Source organism: Toxorhynchites rutilus, chromosome 3, assembly GCF_029784135.1.
Source record: "Toxorhynchites rutilus septentrionalis strain SRP chromosome 3, ASM2978413v1, whole genome shotgun sequence".
Classification (NCBI taxonomy): domain Eukaryota; kingdom Metazoa; phylum Arthropoda; class Insecta; order Diptera; family Culicidae; genus Toxorhynchites; species Toxorhynchites rutilus.
The window spans coordinates 265,512,321-265,526,597 of record NC_073746.1 but is presented as its reverse complement, the minus strand read 5'-3'; the positions used below and the strand labels follow the sequence as shown (position 1 = coordinate 265,526,597).

The following is a 14,277-nucleotide window of genomic DNA, read 5'->3' as shown; positions in this document are numbered from 1 at the left end:
GATGTGATATTGCACTGGTATTTTTTACCGCGTAAAAAAACTGTGTTCGACAAAGTTGTTACATATAATAGAGCGCTCATTTTTATGTTATTAAAAATAAGGTGACCAAAACTGTCAATGAAATAAAAAATATAACTTTCTTATCTTTATAGATAGAGATAAACATAGCCCGACAATGTTGTAGCCCAAGTTATTTGCGACATCTTTGTAGAGCAAATTTTTTTGTGTCTCTTCAAATAACCGCTTCAAATAGCCTTTTTTACAAGTTTCGTTAGGGTCGCCAACTTTAAGTAGGATTAAGATATCGACAAGTTCTGCATCGCAAAATGTTGGCCTTGATAATCTCAAAACGTCGTATGAAGACAGTTTTGATGTAGAACTTCAAGTCAAAAAATCCGGTTTTGACGATTCATGGTCACTCTAATGCAGCAAAAAAGCGCTAAATCGATTGTATTAAAAGATAGGAAAATAATACACAAAATATTTGTAATAGTAATCTCTAAAAGTCCTTCGGAGACAGTTTGCATGTAGAATTTAAAATATAAAAGTCAGAGCAAAAAAAAACAGTTTTTTCTCATGGTGACCCTAACGCAACTCATGAAAAAGGCACTATATCGGTTATTTTAAGAGATAGAAAAAAAAATTTGTTCTACAAAAATGTTTCAAATAACTGAGGCTACAACATTGTCGAACTATGTTTACCACTATCTTTAAAGATAAGAAAGTTATTTTTTTTATTTCATCGACAGTTTTGGTCAGCCTATTTTTGATAACATAAAAATGAGCGCTATATTCTATGTAACAACTTTGACTAATTTTCTAATTTCCATATAAACGCACCTCCTGTACCATTGTGCATTGGTTAACCCTTTCTCTACGGCAGTGTGCTCCGTCGGAGTGCTACCGTTGAACGGTGCACTGCGCCGAAAAGTATGCATATTGCGCTGATGTGATCGATGTGCAGTATCACCCTGATGTCGTCTAAAGACAACGCTCGTATACACAGCTCATCGCGCGGATGTCGTCTATAGATAACACTCGAAGCGAAAGGGTCAAAGGTATTGTGTGAAATTTTGTGTTGCAAACAAACTGTTTTGTGCCGAAACGTTGAAAAATATGAGAACACAAAAAAAATTATAGGAGGTTGTGTCCAAGATACGACCGCATTGTTGACGTAGAACTACGCTGTTATTTTCTATAAGTCGCTTGTTTATACCTTCGGATATTATTCTTTAATGCTGTGAAATTTCAGAAACAACTGCTTAGTAGAATAATCTCTGAAATTGTTTTTTCATTGTAGAATCAGTTGGAGATAATTGATTGATGAATCGTTCTTGCCCTCGCAAAACAATACACTACGTTATTCCGGTGGCCTTTTTCGCAATTGACATATACTCGGCTATAGTCGATTATATACATGTTGCACCAGCACCATTATTCCACATCTCATAACTACATCAATATATCGTTGGCGCCGAATGGAAACAACAACAATGACAACACTTGCAAGTATCAAATATCATGCTACATGTTATTTAGTATTGCCTCAAAGGAATCGCACCTCTAGGCATCGTTCGTACAACGTGAACCAAGCGCCAAACAAGCGTTCGCCATAGCATGCATACAGAGCCATACATTGGTGGCTTGAAACTACTAGGAATATAAACACTTCTCATCATTTTGCGCTATTCTCAAAAGAAACGCTTCTGCTAATATTACTGGCCTCGAAAAAAGTTGCATTACTTTCTCGTACTCGAGAGAAGCGCAACTGTCACCCTTAGTGGAGGAAGTTTTGCTACTCGCAAGCGAAACCTAATCACATACAAAATTCCAGAACGACATTTACTTTCTTGGTGACTAAACAAGCGGAATAAACTCTTTTGTTAATATCAACAACCTCGAAAACAGCAGCACTGCTTCATTATGATCAATATTAGCTAAAACGCAATCCTAGTTGAAGGCAGTTTTGCGACTGGCACGCGAACCCAAATAATTTATAACATTCCAGTAAGACACTCAAGATGCTTGGTATTCCCCAAATAATTTTTTGCGCACAACCTTAACGCCTGCTTCGCCATAACGTCAGTTTAATGCATTGATGCATTCTCAAAGGCACCAACGAAGCCCTTATAATGACGGAAAACAAACAATGTTAACTGCTTGGAAAAAGACTGAATTATGCCACAAAGCTTCTCTTACTCTGCTGTAACACCCATCGATGCGAATTCACTGATGAGTTTGTCAAGCGACCGCCTTCACCACGAGCGGGGGGAGCTTGATTTTGGTTACTGCCTGGGTAACGGTGTTTACATTTTCGACCCACTCGCCGAAATCGCCTACTTCGCTGTTGTTCGATGCGGTGTCACACTCGCGAAGGCTCGGTTCAGTGCGAGCGCTTTTCACTGCACCAACATCGCGTGCATCATTAGATGACGCTTGCCTCGAAATTTAATTGCCCCTGGCAATGCGTTGCAGGGCTCGAGACTGCCTTCCTCTTCTTCTTGGTCATCACACACTACGCGAAGCGTCCAATTTATGACGCGGAAAGAAAAACACACGATACGAATACCGCGAAAAACGAACAGAAAAACCAAACGACCAGCGAAAGCAAATTGAACTGGATTGCTCAACAGTCCAATGCCGAATGAAACTTTGCCTTTCTTTCTTTCTTTGTTTTTAAGAGGCTTTAAACTTTGCAGTTCATTCGACTCTATCCTTTGTCTCAGCGAGATCCACTGTTTATACTCTAGGCAAGTATTCCCCTTCATTCTTCTACTTTTCCTTTGTTCATTTGTTCACGGAGACTTTAAATCATACGATTTCCCCTTCGTTGGTCGTCGATAAGTTGCTCGTTATTGACAGCTCTGTTCGGGAAAGCATACAAATCAGCAGAACAAATGTATGGGAAAATGGAAACGCCTCAAGTTTTAATGAATTTTAACCATTTAAAGCCAGGGGATTCTAATGTATAGCATATTAAACAAATCTTAGGGAATTTCCGATTCGTTTAGTATGTAAATCGCCAAAATCCGTTCGCGGCAAAAATAGTTATTAACGTTAACTTTATTTCATAAAAACGTGACCTGTTTTCTGATTTGGCACCCTTAATGAAAGACGTAGTTCTACGTCAAAAATCGATGTTCGGGTGTATGAATAGTATAAAGCATTCAAAGACGGCCGGATATAGATGAACGGTTTGCCACGTCACGGACTACCATCCACCTCTCTAACTGATACATCGGCAAAATGAAAGGAATCGTGCTCGGAAATCGTCATTAAATTTTGAGAGAGCTAGCCCTTGAACTAAATATCTCTTACGAGACCGTTCGTCATATTTTGGACTTGAGAAAAGCCGCAGCACGACAAGTGCAAAAGAACTTTTTCTTCAAAAATTCCATTGCAATCAAGTGGCTGAAGACAATGTTGGACGATCAAATTCATATCCCACTTTCATCCAACGAGTAATTACTGGCGTCGAGACATGGGTGTGAATTTTTCCTATTTCCGAAACTCTAAATACCGCTTTGTGGGACACGTTGACAGCATTTCAATACTGTAAAAACGAATAAAACAAATTTGGTGAGTGAACTGAAGGCAATTCCTGAATACAGCTATAAAAAGCGTTTCAATGACTGGATTATTGGAAAAAGTGTATTGCTTCAGACAGGTCATATTTTAAGGGCGATAATATAAGTTTAGACGATAAATAAAACGTTTTCCTTTAAAACATAAAATCCTGGTATATATTTGACAGAATTTACATCGAGTTTCATTTGAAATTTATATCGGTTCTGGCCGTTTCAGCTCAGCTCAGCATCTCCCACCACTGTGTTGAATCTGGTGACTTCGACATACTAATTGTTTAAGTCCCAACACATCCTATATCTGCTTAGAGCCCAAAATAACCACCTTGAGCCGCTTATAGCAGTATTTTTAACACATCTCAATGTGAAAAACGCGCCGCCCGCTTTGGGGGAATATAGGCTTTTAACGGTTTGTTATTCAATATCCAGTCGTGATAAACTAATAATCGTTTCATAAATATAGTAACCGAAATCAGCAAGTATAAAAAGTGGAGACTGCTTGAATTTTAGGTCTGCAGTTATTTCGATTCTGATTTCCAGCCCGACTAGATCGTGTTCTATAATGCGTTAAATTCTGGCTTAAATATATAGATAAAATATAAATACTTTAAATAGAATAAATAATTCAATAAGCACGTTAACAAATGATTAAGGGTGGTACCAGAAATAAACAGAATGCCACAACGTCGTTACAACGTAGAAATGGAGATACCCATGAATGGAACCATTGCAGATAGCACAAATTCCGATGTGTTTAGACGGTCCGGAGATGAAATCCACTTGGATGTATCGTCCCTGAAAATTCCTAATAGTGACGGTAATGTTGTAATGTCACATGACCCCAGGCGTACTAGTATCATGGGAATCACTAGGTAAATTAAAAGTTCACATTTCGCTTAAATAGTGCTGAATAAACTCGGTTGTACTTAGAAAAAAGTGTTAGTAGTGTACAACAGCTATTTCATATAAACGCAACTAGCTGCTAAAATACTAAAAAAAAGTGGAATTCATGTGTTAAAATGTGCGTACAAAATTCTAGGGATCCGCTGCCGCGACTGGATCACTATCGTACGTCAACGCGTAAGAACAAACGACCTTCGATAGGAGAACTGCATGGTGACCCTGATGCTAAAGACAAGAAACAGGTATGCTTCATATTCCATCTACGTCTTCAACTGCAGTTGATAACGAAAAAAGTAGGAAAAAGCGACTGAAAATCGTCAATAATGTTTGAGCGACTTACTTGGCAACGGTAAAATTCGAAATTGTGCAACGCGAATCCAATTGTGTCAAATTGGTTATTTACAAATTGTGTCAAAAGTTGATTTGATTTGAAAGTGGGCGAAATTTTACTAAGACAAATGTGAAGCAGAAACATGCAGAAAAAGTTTACGGCACGGATGCTGCAAGAGGAAGCAGGCGCAGGGGCGGTTTATTTGATTTCGTTCTGGAAATTTCGACGTCAAAGATACCTCGACCTCACTCTGGTCGACCTGTCACTGAAAACGTGGATGGAATTTTTCAACTGGCCGTGCAAGATCGACACACAAGGTTTCTAAAATAGTCAATGTACTAAGGATCAACTATGTAACAGCTTGGAATCATTTGAAAAAGACCGGCTGCGCAAAGAAACTGGATTTTTTGTTGTACTACATGAATAACTCAAACGAACTTTGGTACAAACATTTGGCGACAATGACAAGGTCCGATAAAAGAACGCTTGCACTGAGTGAGGGGTGCGAACGATTCGCAAAAGCAATAAAAAGTCAATTTCAGAAGATCAAAATCACTTTCATCATCTAAATGTACTGTTGGTTGCTGTTGATGCGCTTTTGCTGACAGCCGACGACATTCTTTTTCTTCTTCAATGGCACTAACGTTCCTAGAGGAACTTCGCCGTCTCAACGTAGTATTACTTGCGTCATTTTTATTAGAACTTAGCCGAGATTTCTATGCCAAATAACACGCCTTGAATGCATTCTGAGTGGCAAGCTCTAGAATACGCGTGATCACAGTGTAAGTCGAAGGAAATTTCTTTGACGAAAAATTCCCCCGACCAGAACGGGAATCGAACCCGAACACCCGGCATGTTAGTTATGACGCTAACCACTCGGCCACGGGAGCACAGCCGACGACATACATCAACCATTAACATCATGACATTGATGCATGAATGAGATGGATTATCGAGCAGGTACAAATACTTTTTTGTGAGTTCAATTATCGAGGATTATCGAGCAGGTACATATTATGCTTTTTTGTGAGTTCAATAGTTAGCTTTCCAAGCAGAGCTTTTGAAACAGGTTTTTTTTGTTAATTAGTTACAACCATTACTCGTACACTTTATTTTTCGGATGAAGTAATACCACTTCGTTCAGCCGGCAATTAGGTATAAACGCTCAAAGCCTTGCACCTCATGTATTTCGAAAATTTAAACCAACTTCGAAATTTAAAACTAGATATAGAAATGAAAGACCTAGTACTACGTTAAATTGGATAAAATACAAGAATATCGTTCGCAAAAGATCATGGAGTATGCGCGACGGACCACCACAAATAACTACATAGCCTGGATTGACATCTTATAAGAGGCTATCCACATACCACGTGGGCAACATTAGGGAGGGTAGGGGTTACGAAAATGTCCACGCTTGTCCATGGTGAGAGGGGAGGGAGCTTAGATAATGTCCACGTGGACACGTTGAATGTATTTTTAATTAAAACATTCTTGTTTATCAAGTCAAAATTGAATGAGATCTGCTCTGTGTTTACAAGATTTTTTAAACTTTACGCTCACTTAGACTTAGTTGCCTGAGAGTACTACCCGGTCAAACATCCATATTTTTTCATATGGCCGAACTTCTTCCCAGAAATGAATATGCTGAAAGAAACGCACATGAACTGCAAACGATCAATTTATTCCAATCGATAGTAGAGGATCAGGAATTCCGGGATTTTGTAGTATTAAAAATCACGGCTTATGTGAGAGTGCGATTTCGAGAACTCCCAAAGTTTTCCGAGGATTGAACCAAACACCAAATCCTTCCATGAGTGCACAGGCGGTATCTTTAGAGATCTGTTTCTTGCAATGATATTTTCCTTCATTGATATCTGGAAATTTTTGTAATACGTTTCTACGGTTGTCTGGAAAGTCCGTGCTGCTACTGATGACAATCAAATCAATAAACTTATCAAGATTAATCCTCGGCACACGACACATGAATTAGTAGATTCGCTAAAGATGTCTAAAACCATGACATCATGATTCATGAGCACCTGGTGAAGCATGGGTACAAAAAACGCTACAATGTATGGACTACATATTCAACCATATTCCGGCACCCGATCGGATTTGACATATCGTATTACAACAGCCTGATGTTTCTTGCAGAACAGAACAGTTGTATGGATGAATCGATCTTCATTTGACCGAGGATCGATTTCCATCGCTGATGATTGTTGCGTGGCCGTAGTTGTTCTATAACAACACAAAGATGGTCAATTGTGGGCCCTATGTTCGAACTCACGATTGATCGGTTAGTAAGCGAACGCGCAACCAAGTGGCTATGAAGACCCCCAAGGCTAAAGTTATAATCAATAAAAACATTGGATGGAAAATAAAAACACACTTGGATTCATTGGAGATTGGAGATCCGTCCAACGATCCGTTACAACAAGGCCTGACGATTATTTAAGAGCTAAACTGTTCATAACTGGATAGATCACACAATGCGATTAAGAGAAAACCATCACAATTGATCAACAGCATAGGTGTTGTCTTCATGATAACAATGCGAGACCACACAAATATTTGATGACGGCTCAGAAAATATTGAATGGAGCTCGGCTGGGAAGTTGTGATGCATCCACCCTACAGCCCGTAGCTGTAGCTTACACCTTCTGACTACCATTTGTTCCTGAAGGAAAAACTTTGGCCGACAAAGGAGCTATCTAGAATTACTTGAGAACTTGAAATTTTGATGTTACTGTTGCTTATTGACTTTTTCATTTATATCTATAGAAAAGAAATACGTGCAATTTCAATGAAGAAAAAGTTATTTGAAAAATTGAACAAAAAGTCGCTGCCACCTTTTTCAATGATCAAATATTCCTGACTGAACCTACTTTTTAGACATAATGTAACTAGTATAGATATAAGTTCTGTCAGTGAAATTGCCGCTGCTGCCAACAGATAAATTGAAACGACAAAAAGTGAATACGATGGGGTAAGACGGCCACCCCAAGCATAGCGTACATTCAAACACAATGTATACAAAAATGAAGCATTTAATTATGTTTGTATCTATTTTTAGAATGTTTTCCGCACTCACGTTGATTTTCAGAAGCTTTACTTTGTTATATGATAAATTGAAAAAGGCAAAGGTATAGAGGATAATTATTTCCTGCAAAATTGTAGGGGAAGACGGGATAAGACCGCACCCTAAGAAAACCAATTTTTTGTTTAACTTTCTCTAGGATTTTCCCTATTTGTAGTGCCGCATAACATCGATTATATAGTAATATGCTACTAAAAAATATGTAGCTGTTGATTTTATAATTTTTTTGGGTTTTTTTCATTAATTTTTGAAATGATAAATACGTTTTATTTTGCTGGCGGGGTAAAAAGGACCATGAAGGATTAAGACGAACCAAGACTATTTTCAAACAGTTTAGTCTAGTAAAAATAACAGGAACAGTGTTGTCTAAGGTACTAAATGTTTTAGGGTTGGTCATAAACTATAAAAAAAACTTCTGTAAAGGTCGTCCATATTCCACATGCAGAGTTTATAAAATATTCGTGAAAAAATGACCAAAATGACCAAAATTGCCTGCAGCACGTTTTCTCTTCGTAACACGAGGACCTTTCATCTTAGGGGCAAGAAGAGTACCAATAGGGAAGGTTTCCAAAAAAAGGGAAACCTATAATGACGGGTGCCATATATCTTCCAATCTTCCCTTGGGTATTTACGTGCAAACGCAAGTTCCGTCTACATTGGATTCCCTTGCCGGTCGAAAATCCGTGTGCTTCGTGATGGGTGTTAGGAGATTGAAAAAAATAGTGACGGACAGCCTGTTGAATGCCTGAGCTGTGGCAGCGGAAGTAGCTTCCGGCTTCCAGAAAGAAATTGTCGGATTACTAGGGAATTAATCACGCAAATGAAACCAAATTAGGCATATGAAGGTTTTAGGGTGCAATAAATATCTCGATGGTGGTTAGACTCTCCACCCTCCTCTTTAAACGGTGGGGGGGGGTGTCTGCCATACAAATGAAACACAAATTTCTGCATTACTCGAGAATTAATCAAGCAAATGAAACCAAATTGGGAAAATTGAGGTTTCAGGGTGCAATAAATGTTTCTATGGTAGTTAGACTCTCCACCCTCTCTCTAAGGGGGGCTGCCATACAAATGAAACACAAATTTCTGCATTACTCGAGAATTAATCAAGCAAATGAAACCAATTGGGCATATTGCGGTTTTAGGGTGCAATAAATGTTTCTATTATGGTAAGACTCTCCACCCCCCTCTTTAAGGGGGGATATTCTAAATCAATTCGTCAATGCGTGCGTTTAAATGAACTCTTTTATGGCAAATCACATCTCTTACAATAGAGGCCCTCTTAACTCCGGTATGAGTCGAGTATAAAAGCCTCAATAATTCTATGAAATCCTTAAAAAACATGTTCTATATGAGCACACTGAACAGACATGTATGTTCACTATTAAAACATTGGGTCCACGGAACATGTAAACATTCACCACTGAAACACTAAATTTCTAGCAAGTAAAATAATAAATAATCTATATATGTATAAATGGATTTCTGTCTGTCTGTCTGTCTGATTCTTATGGACTCGGAAACTACTGAACCGATCAACATGAAAATTGGTATGTAGGGTTTTTTGGGGCCGGCGAAGGTTTTCGTGATAGTTTGAGACCCCTCCCCCCTCTCTAAGGGTGGGCTGCCATACAAATGAAACGCAAATTTCTCCATTACTAGGGAATTAATCACGCAAATGAAACCAAATTAGGCATATGAAGGTTTTAGGGTGCAATAAATATCTCGATGGTGGTTAGACTCTCCACCCTCCTCTTTAAACGGGGGGGGGGGGGGGGGGTCTGCCATACAAATGAAACACAAATTTCTGCATTACTCGAGAATTAATCAAGCACATATTAAACACAAATTTCTACATTATTCGGGAATTAATTAAACAAATGAAACGAAATTTGGCATATGGAGGTTTTAGGGTGCAATAAATGATTCTATGGTGGTTAGATACTCTTCCCCCTCTCTTAGGTGGGGCTGCCATACAAATGAAACACAAATTTCTGCATTACTCGAGAATTAATCAAGCAAATGAATTCAAATTAGGCATATTCAGATTTTAGGGTGCAGTAAATGCTTCTATGATGATTAGACTCTCCACCCCCTCTCTAAGAGGGGGTTGCCATACAAATGAAACACAAATTTCTGCATTACTCGAGAATTAATCAAGCAAATGAAACCAAATTTGTCATGTGAAGGTTTTAGGGTGCAATAAATGTTTCTATGGTGGTTGAATACTCCACCCCCCTCTCTAAGGGAAGGGGGCTGCCATACGAATGAAACACAAATTTCTGCATTACACGAGAATTAATCAAGCAAATGAAACCAAATTAGGCATATGGAGGTTTTAGGGTGTAATAAATGTTTCTATGGTGGTTAGACTCGCCACCCCTCTCTTTCAGGAAGGGGCTGACATACAAATGAAACTCAAATTTCTGCATTACTCGAGAATTAATCAAGCAAATTGAACCAAATTTTGCATGTGGATGTTTTAGGGTGCAATAAATGATTCTATGGTGGTTAGATAGTCTTCCCCCTCTCTAAGGGGGAGCTGCCATCACAAATGAAAGACAAATTTCTGCATAATTCGAAAACTAATCAAGTGAATGGAGCCAAATTTATCATGCGAATGGGGACACGAAACGTTTTCATGGTGAATAGACACTCCTCCCCTCTCTCTGAGGGGGGGCTGCCATACAAATGAAACTCAAATTTCTGCATTACTCGAAAATTAATCAAGCAAATGAACAGAACCGAATTTGGGCGGGACGAAGTTTGCCAGGTCAGCTAGTAAATAATAAAATCGGTGCTCTTCGTCATCTGAAAAGTTTATTTGTATTGCTAATCATGACGTTTCATCTATACACACGCTAAAATGGGTATACATAATTGAGGGTAATGCAATACACTAGAATAATTTATTATAACTGTCCAATATTTGATTGTTTCAATAATGGTCGTCTTCCCCTACAAGATTGTAGGATTGGGCGATCTTTAGAAAAATATCGATCTTGACGAATCGATTTTCTGAACGGCATAGGGATCGACTTACTGATTAAATGAAAAAGTGTCGTCTTATGTTTAACCCTCCTGTACTCGCTTGCAAAATTATAACACGTATACTCGCGCACGGTGTCACAGATCGAAAATTGAACTTCTCTGCAGTGTTGCCATTGTGTATTTTTCAGGCTTTATTGGTATTTATTTGAAGAAGAGGGTATGATTGAATGAAAACACTCCAAAAAATATGTTTTCTTCATCTTTATTATGTTTTATTAGTCATATAATTCAACATCCTCAAAACAGAGTAATGTTTGATACTCCAACACAAATAACGAAATTCGAATTTTTCACTGTTATTAATTAAAAGTAAGCAACTGAATATAACTCATGGAAGTATAAACAGCACAAAAACGTATTAATCGATTGTGGTTTCATTGGAGTAAGAATCAGAACATAGCATAACTGCATGCTCGAAACAAAAATATTTTTTACATTTCATGCAGTTGTTTCATGTTTCATTTCATGCGTATTTTTCGGGTCTTTTATCAAAGAGAAGAATGTATAACTACCTTCTAAATAATTACCAGATGATAATTATTCTGGAATATAAAGTTTGCATATTTCTAATATTCTTTGTCTCTGTATTCTTTGTAAACTAAGAAGTAATGCCTTTTTTAGATGGGGCTTTAAAAGATGATATAAAAGGATTTCTAGGAGCTTCCTTGTCTTTTTCTTGTTTTCTTGTCGATATTGTCCATTATAAAAAAATATCCCCGAAACTGTAACTGTTAAAATTACCATAAGCCACCGAATAGTTTATAGTTTACTGTTCACAATTCTTTCACAAGTGTGTATATGTATGACCATTATATTTAGCGAATAACTTTACGGAAGTCAAACATTTATATAGGGTTGGGAAACAAAAAGTCGTATTTCTGATCGAAATTTGACGCTTTATTTAACATACTTAAAATTATCCAATTTAAGTCAAATATGCGCCGTTTTATTCACAAACTTAATACCATTTAGAAGGCAACTTCATTATCCCCCCCTCTTATAAAGCAGGCTCACCGCATTTAGACCACGACTTTTTTCGCTTTAGGTTGTCGTACGTGATCCACTTTTCATCACCAGTTATCATCTTCTTCAAAAATGGGTCGAGTTCGTTCCGTTTCAGCAGTGCATCGCAGGCGTTGATTCGGTCTAAACGATTTTTTTGCGTCAACTCGTGTGGCACCCATACATCCAGCTTTTTTTGGAATCCAATCTTCTGCAAATGGTTTCAAACGGTTTTATGGTCTATACCCAGTTCCTGGCAAAACGATCGAGTGCTCACATTGGATGATTTCAACGATTTTATCGGTTTCCACGACGATTGGCCTACCAGTACGGGGTGTATCTTCGACAGCCACTACACCAGAACGAAATCGATCAAACCAACGCTGTACTGTGCGAATCGTTACTGTATCGGGTCCATAAACTACACGATTTTTTTCGGCTGCCTTCGTTGCAGTTTTACCTCGCAGGTAATAAAAACGTAAAATATGGCGAATTTCTTGCTTGGTGGACTCCATCTTGAGAATGAAAAGAACAATCACAACACTGTCAAAACGACACTTGTAGCACAGATTGTCGTCTTTAAATAGCCGTATAAAGGGTGTGTCACATCAAATTGCATCACGGAAAAAACGCTGTAGAAAGTTAATTTTTAGGAATTATATCTTCAGCTTTCGCTTATAATCAGATAAGAGTGTATAGATTACGTTGGTCATGCTTCACTGTCAATTTTTCGTAAATTTGGAAAAATGTCGTCGAACGAAAAAGAGCGTCGTGAATTAATCCTGTGCACTCATTTCGAGAATCCGGAGTTGTCACATCGGGACATCGGTAAGATGCTGGGAATCGTCCAATCCACGGTCAGCAGAGTACTAAAACGATACTTCGAGAACCTAACCATCGACCGGAAGGTGAAGAATGGCAAAAATGGATGCTCCGTCAGTGAAAAAGATCACAAGCGCGTAGTTAAGCAGTTTAGACGTGATCCGAGAAGTTCGGTCCGGGATGTCGCCAATAAGCTGAATTTGTCAAGTTCATTCGTCCAGCGGACGAAGCAGCGGGAGGGCCTACGTACATACAAGGTTCAGAAGGATCCTAACCGCGACGAAAGGCAAAACATGGTGGGGAAGACGCGAGCCCGGAAGCTGTACACCGAAATGCTGACGAAGCCGCATTGCCTGGTAATGGACGACGAAACCTACGTCAAAGCGGACTTTCGTCAGCTGCCGGGCCTGTTGTTCTTCTCCGCAGAGGACAAATTCAGCGTTCCGGAGGAGATTCGCAAGCAGAAACTATCCAAGATTGCCAAAAAGTACATGGTGTGGCAAGCAATCTGCTCTTGCGGAAAGCGGAGCGCCCCTTCGTGATGACCGGCACGGTAAACGGGCAGGTTTACCTTAAGGAGTGCCTACAGAAGCGCTTACTACCACTATTGAAGCAGCACGAGGGCCCGACCATCTTCTGGCCGGATCTCGCTTCGTGTCACTATTCAAAGGACGTGTTGGAGTGGTACGAAGCCAACGGGGTCACCTTCGTGCCAAAGGAAATGAACCCGCCCAACGAGCCGGAGCTTCGCCCAATAGAGAAATATTGGGCGATTATGAAGCAGGCCCTCCGGAAGAACCCAAAAGTTGTCAAATCGGAGGCGGACTTCAAGAGAAAATGGATTTCTGTTCAAAAAAAAACTACAACCTGACGTTGTACAGAACCTTATGGACGGGGTAAAGAGGAAGGTGCGAGCATACGGGCTTGGGCTCGAAGTATGAATAAAAAGAAAATGCCAAAAGTTGTTTAATAGTTTTTATTTTACTGTCTAAAATTTTCAAAAGGATCGGTCTACTGGGCGAATTTCTACAACGTTTTTTCCGTGATGCAATTTGATGTGACACACCCTTTAGTATGACCCGATGCGATAAGTACAACACAAGATATTGTGTTTCCATATATTGACAATATACGATATTTCTTTTTCCCCAACCCAATATTTTGCTTTTGAACGTATGAATCTTACGACGAATGTATCGACGAATAGTTAATATATGGATCCGTTCAATCCAGTTACAAAAGGGGCTGAAATCAAATGAGAATAGTCCGATAATGATCTTATGCATTATATTCAATAAATATTCCACGTCACTAACATTGATTTATACATTTCATTGAACAATATTCTAAAATACGAAAAAAGGTTCTTGTCCAAAAAAGTTACACCTATACTCCCGTCGGTGTGTCAGACCGAAAGTGTTAAAAACGTGGTACACGTCCCTTTTGTACTAACACATGCGATACGCTAAACGATGACGAAC

General features: G+C 38.9%; 1 protein-coding gene across 1 annotated transcript in view; it reads left to right on the top strand.

The window, feature by feature from the left end:
• The first annotated feature begins 4,199 nt into the window (after window positions 1-4,199).
• LOC129777547 (bumetanide-sensitive sodium-(potassium)-chloride cotransporter-like) overlaps window positions 4,200-14,277 on the top strand; it is a 29,270-nt gene continuing 19,192 nt past the window's right edge. Inside the window, exons 1-2 of the mRNA XM_055783870.1 lie at window positions 4,200-4,456; window positions 4,624-4,729. Coding sequence (XP_055639845.1) covers window positions 4,260-4,456; window positions 4,624-4,729 — 303 coding nt within the window. The 5' untranslated portion in view covers window positions 4,200-4,259. The remainder of the gene's footprint in view (window positions 4,457-4,623; window positions 4,730-14,277) is intronic.